This window comes from Pezoporus wallicus, unplaced genomic scaffold (genome assembly GCF_028554395.1).
Source record: "Pezoporus wallicus isolate ANWC-B61680 ecotype Strahan unplaced genomic scaffold, APGP_CSIRO_Pwel_v1 contig_227, whole genome shotgun sequence".
Classification (NCBI taxonomy): Eukaryota; Metazoa; Chordata; class Aves; order Psittaciformes; family Psittacidae; genus Pezoporus; species Pezoporus wallicus.
Genome location: NW_026635704.1, coordinates 17057097 through 17077329, shown reverse-complemented (window position 1 = coordinate 17077329; position 20233 = coordinate 17057097). Strand labels below are relative to the sequence as shown.

Sequence of the window (20233 nt, the reverse complement as noted above, 5' to 3'; positions counted from 1 at the left end):
AGAGAGAAAGATGTTGTTCTGAAGGCACAAGAGTTGGATGATAGGTGTCTGCATTCATTTTGTACTTGTGTTTGCTTTTCACTCTGATCTGTAAAAAAAGAATGCATTGTTCTTCCTGTATCTCTAACTCTGTTATAAGAGCAGCTTGTTCAGAAAAATAAAGCTCTTTTTGATTACCAGTTTAATTCCTAATTATTACTAAATCTTTGGGAGGTTGCAGATCACACTACTAATTTTTATGGCTTCCAATTAAATTTATTAACAGTCAGTTTATACCAATTTTGTCTTTAACTTTCTAATATATTTAATTATATTTATCATCTTTACTGATATTTATTAGTCATGCATCACATTTTACACTTAAACAATTGTACATATTATTAATTAAATATTGTGGAGATAACATTCATGAATTTCACATCTAACATGTAAAAACGTACCAAAAAGGTAGAGAATGCAATAAAGATGTCATATTTGTGTCTGAAAAATACCACTTGAAATGCATTAATTTATAGAAAGGACAGTGCATCTAGATGAAAATCATTAAAAATTCTGCAGTGTGAACTTGAATTCTGTATATTAGAAGATTATGAACTCTGTGATGTCTAAATGATCTAATTTGCCTTAATCAAATCAGATACAATCCATCAATTGAAGACACATCATTTAAGAGCAGCAAATAAGTGCTTGCTGCATCAGTACAAATTAGAGACCAAACTCCTACAAGCAGGTAGTTTGTTCTGTCCCCAGTTTATGATTCTAAATGGATCTCCTTGGAGGAAGGACACTATCATGCTGTGCAACTGCTTTCAGGCATTTGAAACACTTGCAGACCCTAAAGCCACAGATAGAAGATTTGAGTTATTTGCTATTTGAGTCATCAAATGCTTTGAACTCAAGCGCCAATACTGCTAGCTAGTAAGAAGAGCTTTAGTAAAATAGATTAACGCCCACTTTCAGTGTTTGTAATATTACTGATCTCCCATATTAGACATTTGAGTTTTCTGGTGCAGCTTTTCTAGGTGATTTTATAGGCTATTTAAGGAGTATTTATTACACTGTTCTCCATACACCCTGGTGTGTCCCAAAAAATTCTGTTCTGTCACTTCCAAAAAGAAGTAGGTAAGGTCCCTGACAAGATGTCAAAAAATCTGACCCATTCCATCTCTACAAAGATAACAAAAATATGTGTGCCTAATAAGATATATATTATAGTTAAGTGTTAGTAACGCAGTAGGATGGAAGCTGGTAAAGAGGAGAAACATTAAAACCAATGACAAGGATGGAACTAAATGAATTTATGCGTGTATATATATATACACACACACACACACATATATATATACTCCCTACTGGTGAACTATACGTGGAAATTTCCACTTGCTAGCTGAGATATATTTAGTTACAAAGGACTGTAGCTGTCCTTGCCATGGCAGTTCCATGGGAGCACTAAACTGCAGATGACAAGAAGTTTCTCTTTGGTAAGGGAAAGCCAGTGATAACATAATATATGTGATATTTGATGTGCTTTATATGTAAGCCAAGCATATAATTTCTGAGTTCTTATAGCCATTAATACATGTAAATATTTTAAGTAAAGAAAATGTTTATTGTATTATCTAGTCTTATTTATTACAAGAGTCACTACTGGAGATCACAGTGAACTACAAATTCCTCCTTTCCTGTATCTTTTATGCACGCATCCACTTGAAAAGTACTTTACCATATTTGTTTTTCTTGTCACCAAGAGCATCAACTCTGCTATCCGGACTGAGGCAAATGAAGCCACGGGTGAGCCTGTTGTAAAACTGAAGTGTATTGCCGCTCTGAAATTTCCACTTTTCGGCAGCCCACTAGTTTTGTAAACAAGCAGAAAAGACTTATAAGAAAATAATACACAGGAATTTGACATACATAACAACTGACCTGATTTCATGCGAAGCATAATTTGAATGGTTTAAATAAAAAATAAAAAGGTATATTCTTACAGTTTCTTCTATCTTGAGTTCCAGCTCTTGTCCTGTATAGATAAAAAACATGTAATTAATTTACAGAGCATCCTCATCCCATTTGACACACTTGCAGTGAGGCTTGGCCCTCTTTCCCAGCAATTTTCACTTACTTCCTGGAAACGTGCTGGCATCTGTCACAATCAGTTCTCTAGCAATACTGCCATCATCCTGCCCCTGGTCCAGCCACCTAAAAACAGAACCCATTTCTGTAATATAACCTTGATTGGCAACTCCCAGAATACTGTATATGTGGCACTTGCATACTGATACTTCCTGTTCTATCTATTAAAGTTCCAAGGCTGACAAACAGCAACACAAAAAATCCAGCTTTTGGCAAAAATGTTTTTGTTTTTATTTCTTCTTGATGAAACTTTCTGGATGGAGGTACAAGGGCCTAAACCAATTATTACAAATCAGAGAACTCATATTGATCCCATATCAATAATAAAAGGTGCAGTGGTCTTGATTGTTCTTCCTGTCTGCAAGAAGGCTACAGCAGGATGCAAATTGTCCCATGCCCTGAAAATCCTTATACAGGGAGACAAATCCAACATTGGCAACACTTTTACCATGTCTGAACTATACTTTTACAACATCATTGTACTTGCTTCACATACACTTAACGTAAGTTAACTCCATTTGACTCAAAAGGATTAACACACTGTGAGAGCAAGATCAGCAAGCTCTAACAATAACTAGTGTATATCCTGTATTTTTCTGCCTGAAATGGATTTGAACTCTCCCTAAATTATGTATGAAGCTAGCATTATAGATCTCTTCATAGCAGTTCATCTCATCTAGAATACAGAATCAAAATTAGGTCAGGCAAAGATGAGGTGCTGTGTCTGATAGGCAGAAAGCCCTTACTCACACATAAATCAGTTTCAGTGTACACATTGCTCACTCTGAGCTGTCTTGGGCAGTTATTTATTCACTCAGAAAAGTGAGAGGAGGAAATAGAACTGGGGTGCCACTGCAAGCTGCAGCTATATTCAAACGTGACTGGACTTTGAGATTCTTAATATTTGCCCTGATCTTTATCAAATATAATTTTTTCACAAGGTGTTGAGAATTAATCGGGAGTAGATAAAATCAGAAATGAGCTACAGAACAGAGAAGATACACAGCAGCAGCATCTGCATGGGAAAAGGCAGGGAAGTTAAGATTGCTTCATATTTCATTGCAGCTCAGTGACAGGCTGCAAGGCAAATGAGAAAAAGAGATGCGCTCAGGTAGCTGTGCTTGCAATAGCCGTTCCACAAGATCTTAAAGTCTGGTCCTGAGCTCATTGAACCCCAAGTTAATCTCCACACTAAATTCAGTGAAGTAGGATCAGTCTGCTAGTGAAACAGCAGCCCACTCTTCTGAAACACCTTGCATCACATGACATGGAAGAATGGATGTACCTGCGGATGTCAGATCCAAGGTGCTGCATATGGGGAATGCGTCAAAAAAACACATTTTGAATAGTTCGCAAGCTGCAAGAATGGAAAGTTCCAGGCAGAGCTTTTTATTACTTTTTCATTAGATCAAACGCACCAGAGGTTTGGGACAGGTACAACTCAGCTGTAAAAAGTAGTGGACCCATTTCATCTCACTTTTTAGGAAACACGTATTTCCTTTGACAGGACATTTCAGAAGAAAAACCATGAGTAATTACAAATTTATTAAAAATCTAACCCAAATAAAACACCACCAACCTGTGACAAAGGAAAGTATAATCCAAATCTGTTGTAGGATCCTTAATTACAACTTTGTCCAGAAACCAGCCATTTCCTTAAATTACATACACAAAAAAAAATGTTATTTTATGAGAGACAGATTTAATGAGGTCTGACTTCCCATTGCTTTTTCTTTTCTATTGGAACTGCAAACTCTGAAACTCCTGCACCAGTTTGCCACAGTCACCACTGTCCTGATGGATGGAGAGAAGATAGTACCTGCTCTAGGTACTGCAGAGCTTGATCATGGGCGTGCAAGTTCCTAGGTGCCTCCCTGGCTGTCATGGCCCTGATTGCTGCCCTTCCTCCCCCCCTCACTTAGTCATTGTATGAGACTTGTTTTGCCAATCAAAATGTCAAGAAGATTAGATAGCAGCTTATCATGGCTCAAAATAAGTTGCTATGTTTTATAATATTTAGGCTCAAGAGTATGAAAAACAGGCCTTGTGACTGCAAACAATTCAATGCATATGTGACTGCATATTCAATGTCTTCTCATGCAAACACTCCCACCTTTGCAGTTTTTCCATGGGGATTAGTAAAAAATGACATAGTAGTAGAAGATGGTGTCCTTAACATAATGGTTGAGAGTATAGGGAAAGTGAACACAAAACATTTGAAATTTATGATAATACAAAAAGGTATCTGTGTCACTTGAACAGTTTCCTTAGAAGCCTTTGTCTTTCACTTCTAGAATGTTCTCATACATTCAGTTTTAGAAATAAATATTGTATTTCAAAAAAAAAGGTTAACGACTGCAGGCAGTATTCAGTGACTATATAGGTTTCTGACCTGATCCAAGACCATTGTGTCCTATAACAATCTTGTACAAATGTCCAAGGTGCACAGCTTCCACAGCAAAGATGTCAGTCTGTAATCAATCAAGGAAATCTCAGTAAAATCTAAAAAGCAGAGCATTCTTCAGCCAGGGAATCCCAAAGACCCATAAACCCATAGAACTCTTCTGTCAGTATCATCCTCTAAAATACCAGAAAATAAAAAGGAAAGAACCAACCAAGAAAGACAGATTTCCTGAAATAAAAGAAGTAAATAAACCTGATCACTTTGCTGATGGGAGTAGTTCCTTTGAGATGAATGGGGTCAGTCAGAGGAGAAACCTTCTGAAAGCTCAATTGGCTAAATAATTACATATTACAACAGATTTCAACATTAGAAATGCAGATATAAAATGTAAAGTTTCATTTTCTTTTTACTTATCAAGTCAATTTTTTAGAAGAATTAAAAGCAAAAGTATACAGCTTACCTATTTTATAAATTAGAATTCTGACTTCCAAAAGCAATGGTATACCTTTAGAAAGTATTTTTGGCTTAATTATGGCATTTGGGAGAAACATCAGAATGCAGTAATTATCTGTTTTCTAATTGCACCTTGCCTGGGACAGCCAGGTGCATCTCAGGGATAACCAGATCATCTCAGGGATAAATCATCTCAGGGATAACCTGAGAGAGACAAACCAGCCAAACACATCAGAAAATGCTCTTTCACTTACTTGTCCTTTTACAAATGTCTTGGATTTCTGTGACCGGAGCAGCTGCCTCGATCCTGTATCACCTCTTTCTCCATAAACAGAAATATAAACATCAGCCTCAGTTCCAGCATTCCACAGTTCTCCTGTTGTCACATGCACTTCATAGAGAGTCACTGCCAATAAAAGATGACAGCCTTTCATATCACAAACCCTGTTGCAGTTATAGTAACATCTAGCTGTGAATGTGCCTGTAGAGTCCATATACATCTGTGTCTAGGACAGTTACAGTATAAAACCTTAAAATCCTATTCAATAGTAAAATAACATACAAAGTTGCTCTGGTGTTACATCTATGTTTTTTGTCCCTGACTGTCACTGTGGGGAATGCAAAGAGAACTAAACCTTAAATGCACAATAGTATGTCTTTGTCCTGCAACATCGTTTGAAATCATCAGAAAGCTAAAAAGTAAATAACATAAATCCAAGTTTAGTCTCAGCATAAATGGTGAGATCAAAGCTATAACAAGCAACTGAAGCATTTTGAATGTACTGGTTACCCAAACAAGCAAAAAAATTCGTTTTCTGGGACCTAAGAACTAAGAAAGCTGCATTGTTTTATTATTTTAGCAATTCATGCGGTAGAATAGTACAAACTTCCTCTGTTACATTCCATTGGAAGTTCTTTAAAGGATGTAAATTTGAGAGAAAACTCCTAGAATTTAAATTCAATAAATTGGTTGTTTAATAGAAATGGATAATGCAAATACTTATAAATTCAAAATCTAATGAAACTGGAGTAAAGACTAAGATGCATAAAAACATGTATCAATAGAAAAATGTGGTCATTAAAATGCAGATGTAAAACCCCATAAAATTCAGAATTAAGATTAAAAATGCAAATATAATCTTCAGTAGAAACATGGGAAAGGCAAAGTTGACACCAACGTGCAGTAATAATATTTTGTTAGATCAAGTGGGATTCAGAGAATGAGAGGGGGAGAGAAAATTTCATTTTCTGGCACACGAGCTCTTCCTCCAGATGTAGGCATCCCTTGGCTTCTCTGTCTTGCAACTAGAAAAGAGTTTTTGGACCATCATGCCCAGAAGAACATCCACATTATCATTATTCAATTATCAGTTATATAAAAACTTACATAACTACATTATGAAGCCTGATCGTAATCCTCTGAAGGAGTTTTGGCCCACATCTCACTCTTCTGATGGACAAACACCTTCTTTTAACAACTATTGAAAATTTATTCTCAGTCAGTCTATATCTGCAGTTGTGTTCAGTGGCCTGTCAGCGTTAACAAACAGCTTTTCCGTTGATGGTTTTTTTTTATGACTATCTCACATTTATTTACATGGCCTTTATGTGCACATTAGTACACAAGCCTTCTTTAAACAATTTGGTTTGGATAATGGCAGCAATATAGCTAAAACTATAAGCACTCTGCAAAGGTTATTGCAATGTGCCAACATGGAATGCTAGTTTGGTTCTAGCATCGGAGCTAACTCATTTTGAGATGATGACTGGCTACCTCTAAACTCCACTGAAGTACTGTATGGTAGACATATGCTATTAATAAATCCAGAATAGAGACTTAAAATAGCTATCTTAAAAAAATAAGACTTTTTTTACCTCTCATAAACCTAGGGATCATCCCTGTTTTACAATAAGTATTTATGAGTATTTGTAACTCTTACAGCTTTTATCCTAGGGAATAGTGACTCTCCTAATGGAATAAAGCTGCATCAGGGAAAGTTCAGATTGGAGATTAGGAAAAGGTCGTTCACTGGTGGTCAGTCACAGGAACAGGCTCCCCAGGGAAATGCTCATGGCACCAAGCCTGTCAGAGTTTAAGGAGTGTATGACACTCTTAGTCATAAGGTTCAGTTTTAGGCAATCTGCGAGGAACAGGGAGTTGGACGTGATGATCCTTATGGGTCCCTTTCAGCTTGAGATATTCTATGGTTCTTTCTTTCAGATATTCAATGGAAAATTGTGCAGAACAGAGATTAAGAGAAGGAACTCTTATTTTCATTTATTTTTGTCTATAAGTGTAGGACATTACATTTTTAAACACATCATTCTGAAATTAGAAAGTGTAAGGGTTAAGTTTATTTACAAAATTTAATTCATAGGCACAGGGGAAAAATTATGAGAGACAGAACAAGGGGGTAAAACACACATGTTTTTTCATAAACATATGTTCAGCTATTATTACTTGGACAAAAGCCAGCTACATTTAAGGCTCTGAAGCTTTTCACAATCTTTAGTTAGCAGCGTAGTCATGTACTATTTTTTCCCAAAGTACACCTGTCTCAATACTAAAAATAGTTTCCAGTTAGCAACTGTTAAATAATACTGTATTTTACCCACACCATTTACCATGTCACCACCTTATCTGTTTACTTCCTCATATTTTTATTTACAGAACAGATCATGGCAGAGGCAGAGAATTCATTTCTCCAGATCAACAATCCCATGTCTAAGGCCACAACAATCCTCTATTCCTACAATTTCCTCTTTCATTAACTATCTACTTTTCAGTTTCTGCAAGAAGAAAAGCAAAGGTCCATGAGCCACCAAACACTGTACAACCCTGATTTATCCCCAGCATATAATTAAAGATTGTGTTATAAAAAATGAGCAGAAGGGGACAAAAGTAGGATAGTTGAGGATAAAAAGTCAAATGAATGGTGCTGCTCAGTCCCTCAGCATTACAGCTACAAAGTCTCTATGTAATACTTCTTAACAGTTTAATTCAGACGTTTTTGCTTTGAATAAAAAGGCTGTTAAATCAGAAAGTGTTTCAGCCTCTTTTTATTCAGAAATTGGTTTTAAAGTGCCTCTCATCATCTCTCTCTCAGATTGAATCCAGACCTCTTCACTGTTCTGTTATCAAACTATCTTCTCTGAAGTTAAAAGCTATGTTCTCTTTTCACTGTCTCATGCAGAAATATAATATTGGCGAAAAGACACAGAGGCTTTCAATTACTAAGTTATAGATGAAACTGCCTTCTCCAAAGCCTTCAGCATGACCCCTCTTATACTGAGGCTGACAGAAACGCACAGAAGTTCTTTTCTTTCTCTATTGGGCTCAGGAGAAATTGTTAACTACAAAATGCAGATTGAGAGGATGGTTTAAATGTGCTGTTGCCCTTTCCAGTGCACCAAGATTGCTTGATAATAAAAACCTTTCATTATGTCTTTATCTCAAAAATAGGAAAACAACCTACTCTGAAGAGCCTGAAAATTAGAAGGTGGGTAAGGTCAGTGTCCCAAAATATTAAGCAAAATAACATTGGGGAAGAAAAGATACTGCAAGTAGGAGAATTGAGAATATTCAATATAACATGTTAATTATCAATAATTAACACTTATTTATGGGAGGAGAGGTTGGGTTTTATACCATTGTGCTTGTATGACCCCCTAAGCCAATAATATTAATGTCTCCTAACCTAAGAGACCAAACCTCTCAGGAAGCAGGCTTGACTGCCTGAGAGTTTTCCTACCCTCAAGGGCATAAAGATGATAACCACTCAAGATCAAAAATCATTGTAGTTAGGGCGGGTCAGCCTCTCTCTATGGCATCTTATGAGCCATTTACAGCTGCTAACTACACCACTGGAGGAAATCTCTCCTGCTATTCTTTTTGTCTTAAAGACATATTAATGAAGCACAAACCTGTTTTTCTGCTCTCCTTTTCAGGTTCTTAATCTCAGTACTCAGTCATCCTATACAAGGATAAACACAGCTCCAGGCCACCCAGCTCTTTATTACAAGACTGACAGCTGCATGGTGTGTTTCCCCACATCCATGGGCCATTTCCTAGACTTCTGCCCCTCGATTTCATCTATATCCTTTTCCTCTGCACCCACAAGAGCTGTTACCATTGAAATACCTCTTAGCATTTCAGTTTTGCAGGATCAATACAAAGTACCATGAGCATACCACCAAGCACTGCTATAGTATCAAACATTCTGGAAAAGAGGTTCTGTAGTTTTTAGAGAATTTTGAATGGAAGTTTCTCTCATCCCATTAATCTTGTCCTCTGCAGCTGATATGGTTGTTTGAGGTAGGGAAGAGATTAGGCTGTGGAATCTGTCCCAGGTGGATCTCACTCTAGTGAAAGCTCCAGCACAAGTAATAATGATGGTGTTATGAGTTTTCGACTTCTATTGTCATACCCTACAGGATGGGAATCTGCTTCGACATTCTTGCTCCCCCACCCAGGATAAACTAATCTTGCTATACCCTTGTATTTCCTTAGGCCAGAAAAGAACAATGTCATTTGGACAGAAGGGATGATTCCACCCCTTTCCCATTGCTGAAGCAGAGAGACCATATAGTGACAGCACCCAGCATGGTGCACAGGGACTGGTGTGATAGAGCCCGACATTAAAACAGTATAACAGCAGCAACACCCAATATTATTTTTATAATTTGACATCATCCACCTTAAAATTATAATACAATATTTATGTGACTAATGGAGCTTCTTTTATCAAGTTGAGCCTTCTGGAATATTGTTAAAGTTTTGTTCCACACCCAGAAATTAAAAGTATTCTAGAAGCCTGTCTTAGCCACTTAAAAGAAAGAAACTGAAATAGCAGCTACAATAGTCATACCAGAGCTATAATCCTCAGCTATTGGAAATAGAGTTTGTGATCTGACTCCTGTATGATAGCTTCACGGTAGTTATGCATATGTGAGGTGTTGTTACTATTGCCTCTATTTTAAAGCAAAAACAAATTCTTAAAATCTTACCAAAAGAGGAGTCTTTTTTGAAGGACCTGTGAAAATCAAGGCATTAAAGACTCTCCCATCTCCTTTCCAGTGATTCTTAACCTTTTACCTAGGTATGCCCAGTAGCCATAGAAAACAACACCGAAAAAGCGTTGTAGCAGCCAAAAAGTAATAGAGGGCCTAATGAAAAACAGTTAACTCACCTCTACCGGCATCAGTCTATGTCATGACTTGGCTAATGTAGTATTGTGCTTACCTGGAAGAATAGGCTGGCCCTGCTGTAAAACAGGAAGCTCCATAGATATTTCCCCATCAGCCAGCCATCGATGTGCAGGGAAAGAAAACTGCTCCCCTGAGAAAAGGTTCAACAACTGCACCTAAACAGCACCAAGAGTAACAATTTAAGTTGCTGATCTCATTCCAGATAGAACAGAACATGACACTTCTGAGCTACTGTTGAAACTGTGCAGGTAGAACTCACAAAATCATGGGGTTGGGGCATGTTTGCTCCCTGGATACAGCTGCCCCTAAATCTGACTTTTCACTCAGTCAGATTTGAAAGTGCAGAGCAGAGCAACTCAAGTGCGGACAAGAAACAGGGTTTATCAGCTCGGATGCAGTACCACAAAATACAGCTATGTTGCTCCAGCTGGTATATCCACGTGCGTGGGCACTAGGTGGCATGGCTTACCAAATACGAAAGTTCTCACTGGGAAGCTTGGCAACACTTGCAGTTCTATTCCTTTAACTTATTTTCTTATCAAAAAAAAAGAATTAAAAGAACAGGTTTTGATTGTTCAGCACTACTTGTGACAAAATAACCATTAATATGCTAGCTCCACCACCTGTCTTCCCCACAGTTTTTTTCCATGCTCAACTTCTAGCACGTAGCAGCAAAAGGACCATATGCACACCAGCTGAAGAAGGGAAGGAGGTCTAGTCATTTCATACTTCGAAGCATTCCTTAGCAAGCATTTCAGAAGCTGCCGTATACTAGAATAATCCCTGATCATGCTAACTTATACTAGTAGCTACATGAGATTTTCAACCAGCAGAGAGAAGCAAAGACACTTCTACCTGTAGTTTCAGTCCTGCTCTGTGCTTTGCAGAATCTAGTATCCTAAATTCAAATATTGAAAAAAATTAGAATTACCAGAAACATTTTTCTCTCTTACTGCTTGAATACTAAAGTTTATAGAAAGAGATTCATCTTGTCTGAAAATCCTGGCACATCTTGGCCTGTTAACATCTACTAATAGATATTGAAAAGGGAACTTCGATTAACAAAGCAGCATTTTTATGGACATTTTCAGGCCCAATACCCTCTCTGTACAGAAACAGACACAGAAGCCATGGGACACTGGTGGAAGACTAGCATGGCTAACTACCAGAAGAGCTCTGCAGTTGTAGAGCACACTTCCTTAATTTCAGATCTTCCGGAAAAATTTAGGTTTTCGAAGGAACAATGATGTTTCAGAAAAGACAGCTGTAGGCTTTTTCTTATCTATGAAGTCTAGATATCAGTGGTATTACTCCTTTGGTCTTCTTCCAAGCAAAAAGCTAGGTTACTTGTAGAGTGTTTTTGGTTAAATATATTTCTATTCTTTGACTTTGTCCAAAGTTGGAAAGCGGAATGAACTAACCCTGGTTGATGAATCACTCCCTAGAACCTTTCTCTGACTGACTGTTATTTTGTAAGGAGACAATTAAAATTCATAAGCCAATAATCAATGGAACACACTTGTGTTAAAGTGTTAAATCCTTCTTTTAAAATGTTACTGTTGATTTCAATTAATAGAATCTTTTTTTGTCAGATCTCTTTCAGTTTAAATGGGTATCTTGTACAAAGCTGGCAGTGCAGCCTCTATTCCTAGAGGATGATGTACAACAAACCCACAAAGATCCACTTGTTGAGTAAGATTTTATGATAATCAAAAGTTCTAGTACCAACATTAAGCGTACAAATGAACCTTTTCTACAAGAGAAAACCCACTGTTCTCTTCTAGCTTCTCAACTCAGGTATGCTTTAGAAATTGCTGGTAACCTGTCCCTCAGTAGACAAAACTATGAGGTATTTTCCACCCTTTCACTGCTTACACACACACATTTATGAAAAGAAAAATAGCACGGGACAGAAGAAAGAAGTATCTTAAATGATATTCTGACTCCAGCATTCCCCAAAGCACATCACTGGTGGAAAACAAACAGCCAGGCTTTAAAACCAGGCAACCCTCAGCTGAATTGAAAGAGATATGACCCTACAATTCTAGCATGAAACCTCTTAGAGTGATACTGCCAGTGGCACAACATTTTAATGTAGACATGCAGTGGCTGGAGGTATGAATTCAGGGTAATTTGCCTAAACTTCAGTTAACGCTGTCCAGGCATTACTTAGTCTCCTTCTGAGTCTCAGTCTCAAATGAAAACAACTAGTTGAAGCCTTAAATAGACACAGAGTTTGAACTTTGATCAATGAATATTTAACTTCAGTGGACATTTTGTAATAGATAGAATTACCCTGAAACACAATTATAATGAGTTTACCAGCAGCTTCTAAAGCCCTTCGTAAACTGCTGTATCTTAACTGAAGGATAAGAAACTGTGGCACAAAGAGGGATGTATTTCAACCATGCATAGCTTATCATTGGCACACGTAGGTACATCACCAGTGTTAAGGATAAACATCAGATTCTTTCATTCCCAGTCCAGAAACCAATATGCTATGTTTCACACCTGAAGCTTGAAACAGAACTAGCTCATTCACTTTGGTTTATTATCTTTACCTGCATCAAAATATTTTTTAATTAAGGAGGGAAAAGAACCTGTTATTATCTTCTGCTCCTCAGAGACACAGAACTAGAAAATTTTGCAGTGTAGCTCTGGTGCTGTGCAGAAGGACACAGGATCAATCACAGATTTGAGGAGGACTTGGCTTGACTGTGTTCAATGACTGGGTTTCAGCAAACTAGACAGTCTGTAGCATACAAAGACTCCAGAAGACTCAGACTACAGCTGCCAACTTAAGCAGTTTTTCTTGCTGTCCAGCCGCACATTTTAAAGGAAACATGATGTATTTCTCTCACTAAACAGCAACTAAGACAAGACCAACATAAGGTGCCTTAATTTCCACATTACTGCAGTCATAAATAATCTTTTAAATGAAGCTGCAAGCGTTTGATGAGGCTAATATACTTATCCCAGGGATTTTTTCTCAGTCATATTTTTACTCCAGTCATAGTAACTGCTTTTCGAAGGATAAAATTCTTTCTCACTGTTTTTACCTCTTCGCAGTGCCAGGCAGGGGAGTTTCCGGTATTTGTATGCCCTATGCGTATTTTGTAGAGATGTCCTATGTTTCTACTATTAACCTGCAAAAGAAACACAACAAAAGAAGCACAGAACATTTGTTAAAAGGAAAAGACATGCAACAGCAATTCATTTGGTAACTCTCAAGTGACCTATTCTTTTTTTTAGAGAAATGAAATATTCTGATATCTAAACAAGTGTTTCCAAGTTTTTTTTTCCCTAGATAATCATTAGAATCTTGGCTCTTTTAAAGGACAGCCATCAAAAAACCTACTGGCCTGCCAATCCCACTTACGTGACTTCAGGATGCTGCTGTAGCTAGTTTGTTCCCACTGAACATTGGCCTCAATGGGAAAAGAATACAGACTGTATGTATGAGTGTATGCAAATGTCTTGACCCTAAAAACTGGCTCAATTCACCACCTATACCACTGACCTGCTACAAAACATTTTCTGTCTCCTAAGTACTTCCCGCATACATCTGAGCTTCTTCCTACCCATCCAGGAGGGGGATGCCTCACAATTTTGTACACAGTTGTGTTCAGCTTTGAAATCACTTTTAAAAATAATTTCAACTAAATTAACTTAAAAAGCTGTATTTGAAAGATTAGCTCTTGGGCAGGCTGGATGAGTGTGTCCAGCACAGATAACAGGGTGCTAAGGGAGCAAGTTTGTATGAAGGTTATTCAAACAACTAGTTATGAGCTTAAGTGTAGAAATAGAAAGCTTATCTTCAAGGAACTGGAAACACACCATGAGTGTCTTTCTTCCCTGCTGTATCTTATTAAATTATTATTATGTAGGCTGGATTTGCTGTCCTTCTGTTGATTTCTGTAGAATTCAATTTTGTGTTTTCATTTATAGTGTAGAGGTGGATATGAACTGAGTTCCGTGTATCCCAAACCTCACTGAACTTGGCGTTACAAACAATAAAGAGACAGAAAAACAAGGACAGACCAAAGTTAAGAGAGATCTAGCATAAAGCATAAGCAGAGAGGATTTTCTCTTTCTATACATTTCAGAATAGGCACTCCTTAATTGTATTCATTGCTATGGCTACTCACCTAAGGGGAGCCCTCGGTTCCAAGCCAGGGACTGCCTCCATACATTGCATTTAAAAATTATCAGAGGTGAAATTAATTGCAATAATGGGAGCAGGGAACAGAGCCAACATCTGTTGTGAAGAGGGTATTTTTACCTGTCAGACACCTGGTTACATATTTTGTCCACTCCTTTCATTTTTATATCAAGAGATTTTTTTATTATCCAAGGTGATGGATTCTTCTGAGAAACTCCATCAGGCTGAAGAGGTCTACAGAACTGCATTTCCTACATATCAAGCAGCTAAAAGGATATTGTGGAAAAAGTGAACTCTTCATCAATGCTGCCATTAAATGCTTTTTCTCCAAAGGCGACCTTTTATGCTGGATACTAACAATGGAAACACCTGTTTCTTACACAGCCCTATAGCTGGCACCTGCTAGTGACACTCACTGGCAATACCATATATACACTCAGGCTATGCAGCTTTTGATAAGAGATCTATTCTGGCTCACTTACAGCATCATGACAAAAGACTGCTGGGGGAGAAGTTTGCTTGTGTACCTAGGAGCAGAAGCAGCTTCAGGTAGTCAGACTTCATTACAGGTATAAAAATTGCCATTATTTAAATACATGGCAGGTACAAAAGTTAAAAATTTACTCCATGTCCTGATTCTTCACTTCCTCATTTCATTTTTAATATTGTAGCTCCATTTCAAATTTAAAAACTAAATATCTGTTGTCTTCTATTTCCTGTACTTTCTTGGGCATTATGTAAATTAACCAGCAGTTCTTCTTAGACAAGAAATATGTTGAATCAAATCAGCTTTGGATAGGTGAGTGGGAGAGATACTAAATTTAGTTTTACATTTAAGTCCTGTTGCTTGTTTTCAGACATGTGTACCATAAAAAAACTGCCATCAGATACATTTTGAAATGTCACGCAATCTGGCAGGATGCAAGAAAGCGACACAATGAATATATATTACTTACTGTGAAGATGTCTTCATTTCCTCTCTGAAATAATTTTCCCTCCTCTCCATCAAGAAAAATGGGCCCTGAACTGCTGCGATCCCCGTACAATGTAATATAAACTTTTGAGCTTGTTCCTGAAGATGGCATATTGCTGGTGAGGACTGACACCTTCCATTTCCTAGCTATCAAAAGAGAAAAAGACTCACTGAATTACTTAAACTCAAGATTTTTAAGCAAAATGCATTTCAGTAATTAAAATTCTAAATATATTATGTCAATGGATATAGAAATAAATATTTCACAAAATTACAGCAGGTAAATATTGAGTTTGCTACGTTGGGCTCTCAAAAATCAAGAAATGTCACGTTGTATTCATACTTTTTACTCTGCATATGCCATATGACTAAGTCAAATTTGCATGAATGTAAGATCACTTTTCAAACAGTTTTGAAATATTGTAGTAAACTGTATTGAACGCGGATTTCTGTTTCCTTGGGATACATCAGGCCTGTTCAATGACAGCCATGAGAACTCTCATTCAGCTAGCTCTGGAATTACAAACTCATGACTTTAAGCATTAGGTTCTCTCAAAGCCCATTAGCTCTGCTGAAAAAGACCTCTTTAAGAAAGGTTCCATATCTCTGCCAAGGTGTGATGTTACACAAGATGTTACACAGGTGTAGCAACTTATTTGGAATGCATTGAAGGATTACCAATATATTCTTGAATTATACCCTTAAATAAATTTCATAATTTTCAAGGCAAAGTTTTTGTATTAAAGCTTTAGTTTAGTGGAAGCTGAGTATCAATGTCATAGAATTAAGGGAAATTATATCGCTGACGGATGGCTGATAACAGGAAGGAATATTACGAAAACACCCTCACTCCCAATGTTTATAATTAGCTGATACCCATATCAAATGGTACACATTTAGGAACACACACAAAGCTTGCTAAGATTGCTTTCCACCACTGATTAATATCACTGTTTCTTAAAAGAGAGCTTCCTTTAAAGTATAGCAGCAGTAATAAAGGCCTGACTGTGGAAGCCCCCTATCATCTGGATGACTCACCTATGCTACATATGTGACCTGTATTACTGACTTTTCCCTCCATCACAGTGTCTTTGATCCTGCTAAAACACTAAGACATAGTTAAAATGCTAAGTAATAGTATAGTGATGATGACTGAGTTCATCACGATATGCTGAATTTTGTATTTATTGACTATTTGAGATACTTAAAAGGGATCTGTATGTCTGAAACCTCAGGCAATAAGCTATCCTGCAGTTCTATTGTGAGGTTCAACAAAACCACTTTTGTCTCAGGTGTCACTCAGTATTTTCAGCGCTAGCTATGGGTATTTTCTTAAAGGAGTCAATGGATTTTGTTCTGATTCACAGAATGATTCTGCAGCAGAATATTATTTAGAATCATAGAATCGTTAGGGTTGGAAAGGACCTTAAGATCATCTAGTTCCAACCCCCCTGCCATGGGCAGGGACACCTCACACTAAACCATGCTACCCAAGGCTTTGTCCAACCTGGCCTTGAACACCGCCAGGGATGGAGCATTCACAACTTCCCTGGCCAACCCATTCCAGTGCCTCACCACCATTACAGTAAAGAACTTCTTCCTTATATCCAATTTAAACTTCCCCTGTTTAAGTTTTAAACAGTTACCCCTTGTATTTGAGGACTAGTGAAACCAGTGATTTGAGGATTTGTGCTAAGTTTTCTATGACATTCTTGAAAAAATACAGTAGGATGCATATTATCACTTGGTCATGTTTAGCCATCTCCAAAAACAAAAGACATCTCAGAAGCTGATAATTAGGTTGACCTTGGTGTGGTGCATGGCAGTATCTTTGTATTTAGAAAATAACAAGTTGAGAATATGTTCTCCATAACACTTAGCAATATATTTGAATAATTACTACTGCTTTTAAGAAAAAGCAGGAAAAAGTCACTGTAAAGGCATGTTATGAGATCTAATATATTATTGATTCTTGATGGTAGAATCTATAAGTCTTGTTTGTGTCTTGCTATAAGCATTAGGCTATACTTTTTGAGGAAATTTTTACTTTTGTGTGCCCATTGTACTTTGTGTGTAAAATGCACATTCCTTGGGGTATGGAGTATTCTAGAATCAGTAACTATTAAAACATATATTCTCTCATACTTTGAGAGGAGAGATGGGGAGACATTAACTTAATCTTGGTTCATGTTTGATGATAAACCTTAAGACCTTGAAATTCCACAATAGTGTTCTGAGATTAACTTATTTCTTGAAAAAAATTCTTGGTCCATGACCGGAGTAGCAAGTGTGAAAATTTTAGAAGACAGAGACAGAATCTGACAGCAGTAATATTGTTTAAGAGCACACATCTAAAATTCGTTATTGTCATGAGAAATTTGGAGTATAGACCACTCATGTTTAAAGAGATACTCTTACAGCAGCACTTTTCTGAAGTGAATGTGCAGCTATAGTAGCAATGTGAATATATAGCTACTGTGAATGTGCAGCTATAGTAGCAATGCCCATGTATCTTACACCAAAGCAACACTAGGTAATGTTTTTGAGCAATTTTAAATGAGTGGACAGTTATCTCCCAATATATACAGCTAAACAGAAAAAATTACTAGCATCAGTTTACTGCAGATACACAGCACAAGGTATCAGACTTGTATTGTTCAAGTACCTGATTTCCTCCCTGATGATAAGAATTCATATTTGTACACAAGGAAATTACAGTAGCTTTAATCTACTCAAATATTATATGAGAAATCAGTAGCTAAAATGGAGAAAAGAATTATCCCAGGAATGCAGAGAAAAAAAATAACTAGCTAGATGGGAAATTACACATTTGTGCAAAACATGAAGTATTAGTTTATAGGGATGCTAGTAACTTTCTCGGGAATCAGTGTTGGAATTTATCTGGATTTCATATTTTCATCAATATATGGCATAAAGTAGGTAATTTCTGTAACACAGTTGCTAAGAACTGTCAAAGTATAAGAGGATCAGAAAACTCAGAGTAGTAGAAAAAGGATAATATATATAACTGCACAAAGTACAAGGAAATGCATTTTGAAAATACTACTGAAACTTAATGCCATGAATAGGGCTTTTATCAGTTTAAAAAAAAAAAACCACTCATCGATGTGACTGTAAGATGCAGGAGAGAGATTTCTAAGTAGATAAATTTTACTGTCAGTGTCCCAGGGTCCAGAGAGACAACCTTTCAAATATTGCATGAAGTTCTATTAACTATAAATAAAAAAATAAATAAATACTGAAATTAGGAAAGGCCCTGATAAGGACAACCATGATGATTAGAGAAAATGGAGAACTGTTTATGTTGGAGAAAAAGTTGAGAGAATGTTTGATTTTATCAATAGATAGACAAACTGAGACTTCCTGGGACTGTGATCTGTGCTGTGTTGGGTTTTTTATTTATTTCTTTTTTAATAGTAGCAAGACAAAAATTGAAAATTGGTATAATCTATATAATGCCCTTGAATGTCTGCTGAATTTTTTTTTAGCCTGTTCTTTACACATAGAATCATAGAATAGTTAGGGGTGGAAAGGACCTTAAGATCATCTAGTTCCAACCCCCCGCCATGGGCGGGGACACCTCACACTAAAACATGCCACCCAAGGCTTTGTCCAACCTGGCCTTGAACACTGCCAGGGATGGAGCATTCACAACTTCCCTGGGCAACCCATTCCAGTGCCTCACCACCCTCACAGTAAAGAACTTCTTCCTTATATCCAATCTAAACTTCCCCTGTTTAAGTTTTAACCCGTTACCCCTTGTCCTGTCACTACAGTCCCTAATGAAGAGTCCCTCCCCAGCATCCCTTACAGGCCCCCTTCAGATACTGGAAGGCTGCTATGAGGTCTCCACACAGCCTTCTCCTCTCCAGGCTGAACAGACCCAACTTTCTCAGCCTGTCTTCATACGGGAGGTGCTCCAGTCCCCTGATCATCCTCGTGGCCCTCCTCTGGACTTGTTCCAACAGTTCCATGTCCTTTTTATGTTGAGGACACCAGAACTGCACACAATACTCCAGGTGAGGTCTCACAAGAGCAGAGTAGAGGGGTAGGATCACCTCCTTCAACCTGCTGGTCATGCTCCTTTTGATGCAGCCCAGGGTACTGAAGCCGGCTCGTGTTCATTTTCTCATCAACCAACACCCCCAAGTCCTTCTCCGCAGGGTTGCTCTGAATCTCTTCTCTGCCCAACCTGTAGCTGTGCCTGGGGTTGCTCTGACCCAGGTGTAGGACCTTGCACTTGGCATGGTTAAACTTCATGAGGTTGGCATCAGCCCACCTCACAAGCGTGTCAAGGTCCCTCTGGATGGCATTCCTTTCCTCCAGCGTATCAACCGAACTGCACAGCTTGGTGTCATCGGCAAACTTGCTGAGGGCACACGCAATCCCACTGTCCATGTCACCAACAAAGATGTTGAACAAGACCGCAAGCGCAAAGGAGGCTGATGTCGTAATAGACTGATGTAGCAATCCTTGATGCATATGTATTAGTCAATGATGTAATCTGTGTTGAATATGTATTAGTTACGAAATTTTTAGTGTATAAATTGTGAACGCGATGTGACGGGAGTCGGAAACAGATTTGGGTGCGTACCCCTGGTTCCCGGCGCCTCAATAAAGCACCTCATATAACCATCCCGGTGGTTATGTGTTTGTCTCGATGCTAACAAAACCAGATCCTCTCCTACAGTGGGCCCAAAGTCTTCATTCTCACAGTCCCTGCATCTGCCTTCCAAGACTTGGGTGGTGTGGTCAGAGCATTTGCCCGTGAAGACTGAGGCAAAGAAGTCATTAAGAACCTCAGCCTTCTCCAAATCCAGGGTAGCCAGTTCTCCCGACAGATTCTGAAGAGGGCCCACATTGTCACTAGTTTGTCTTT

The 20233-nt window shown here is 37.9% G+C and overlaps 1 protein-coding gene across 4 annotated transcripts in view; it reads right to left on the bottom strand.

Annotated features, from left to right (window-relative positions):
- RP1 (RP1 axonemal microtubule associated) overlaps positions 1-20233 on the bottom strand; it is a 209220-nt gene that overhangs the window by 149433 nt on the left and 39554 nt on the right. For all 4 annotated transcript variants that reach the window (XM_057397796.1, XM_057397798.1, XM_057397797.1 and 1 more), the window contains exons 4-12: positions 15317-15480; positions 13258-13344; positions 10233-10353; positions 5245-5396; positions 4526-4604; positions 3713-3788; positions 2123-2199; positions 1989-2020; positions 1724-1853 (exon numbers count right to left, since the gene is read on the bottom strand). In XM_057397796.1, the coding sequence (XP_057253779.1) occupies positions 1724-1853; positions 1989-2020; positions 2123-2199; positions 3713-3788; positions 4526-4604; positions 5245-5396; positions 10233-10353; positions 13258-13344; positions 15317-15480 (918 nt within the window). The remainder of the gene's footprint in view (positions 1-1723; positions 1854-1988; positions 2021-2122; positions 2200-3712; positions 3789-4525; positions 4605-5244; positions 5397-10232; positions 10354-13257; positions 13345-15316; positions 15481-20233) is intronic.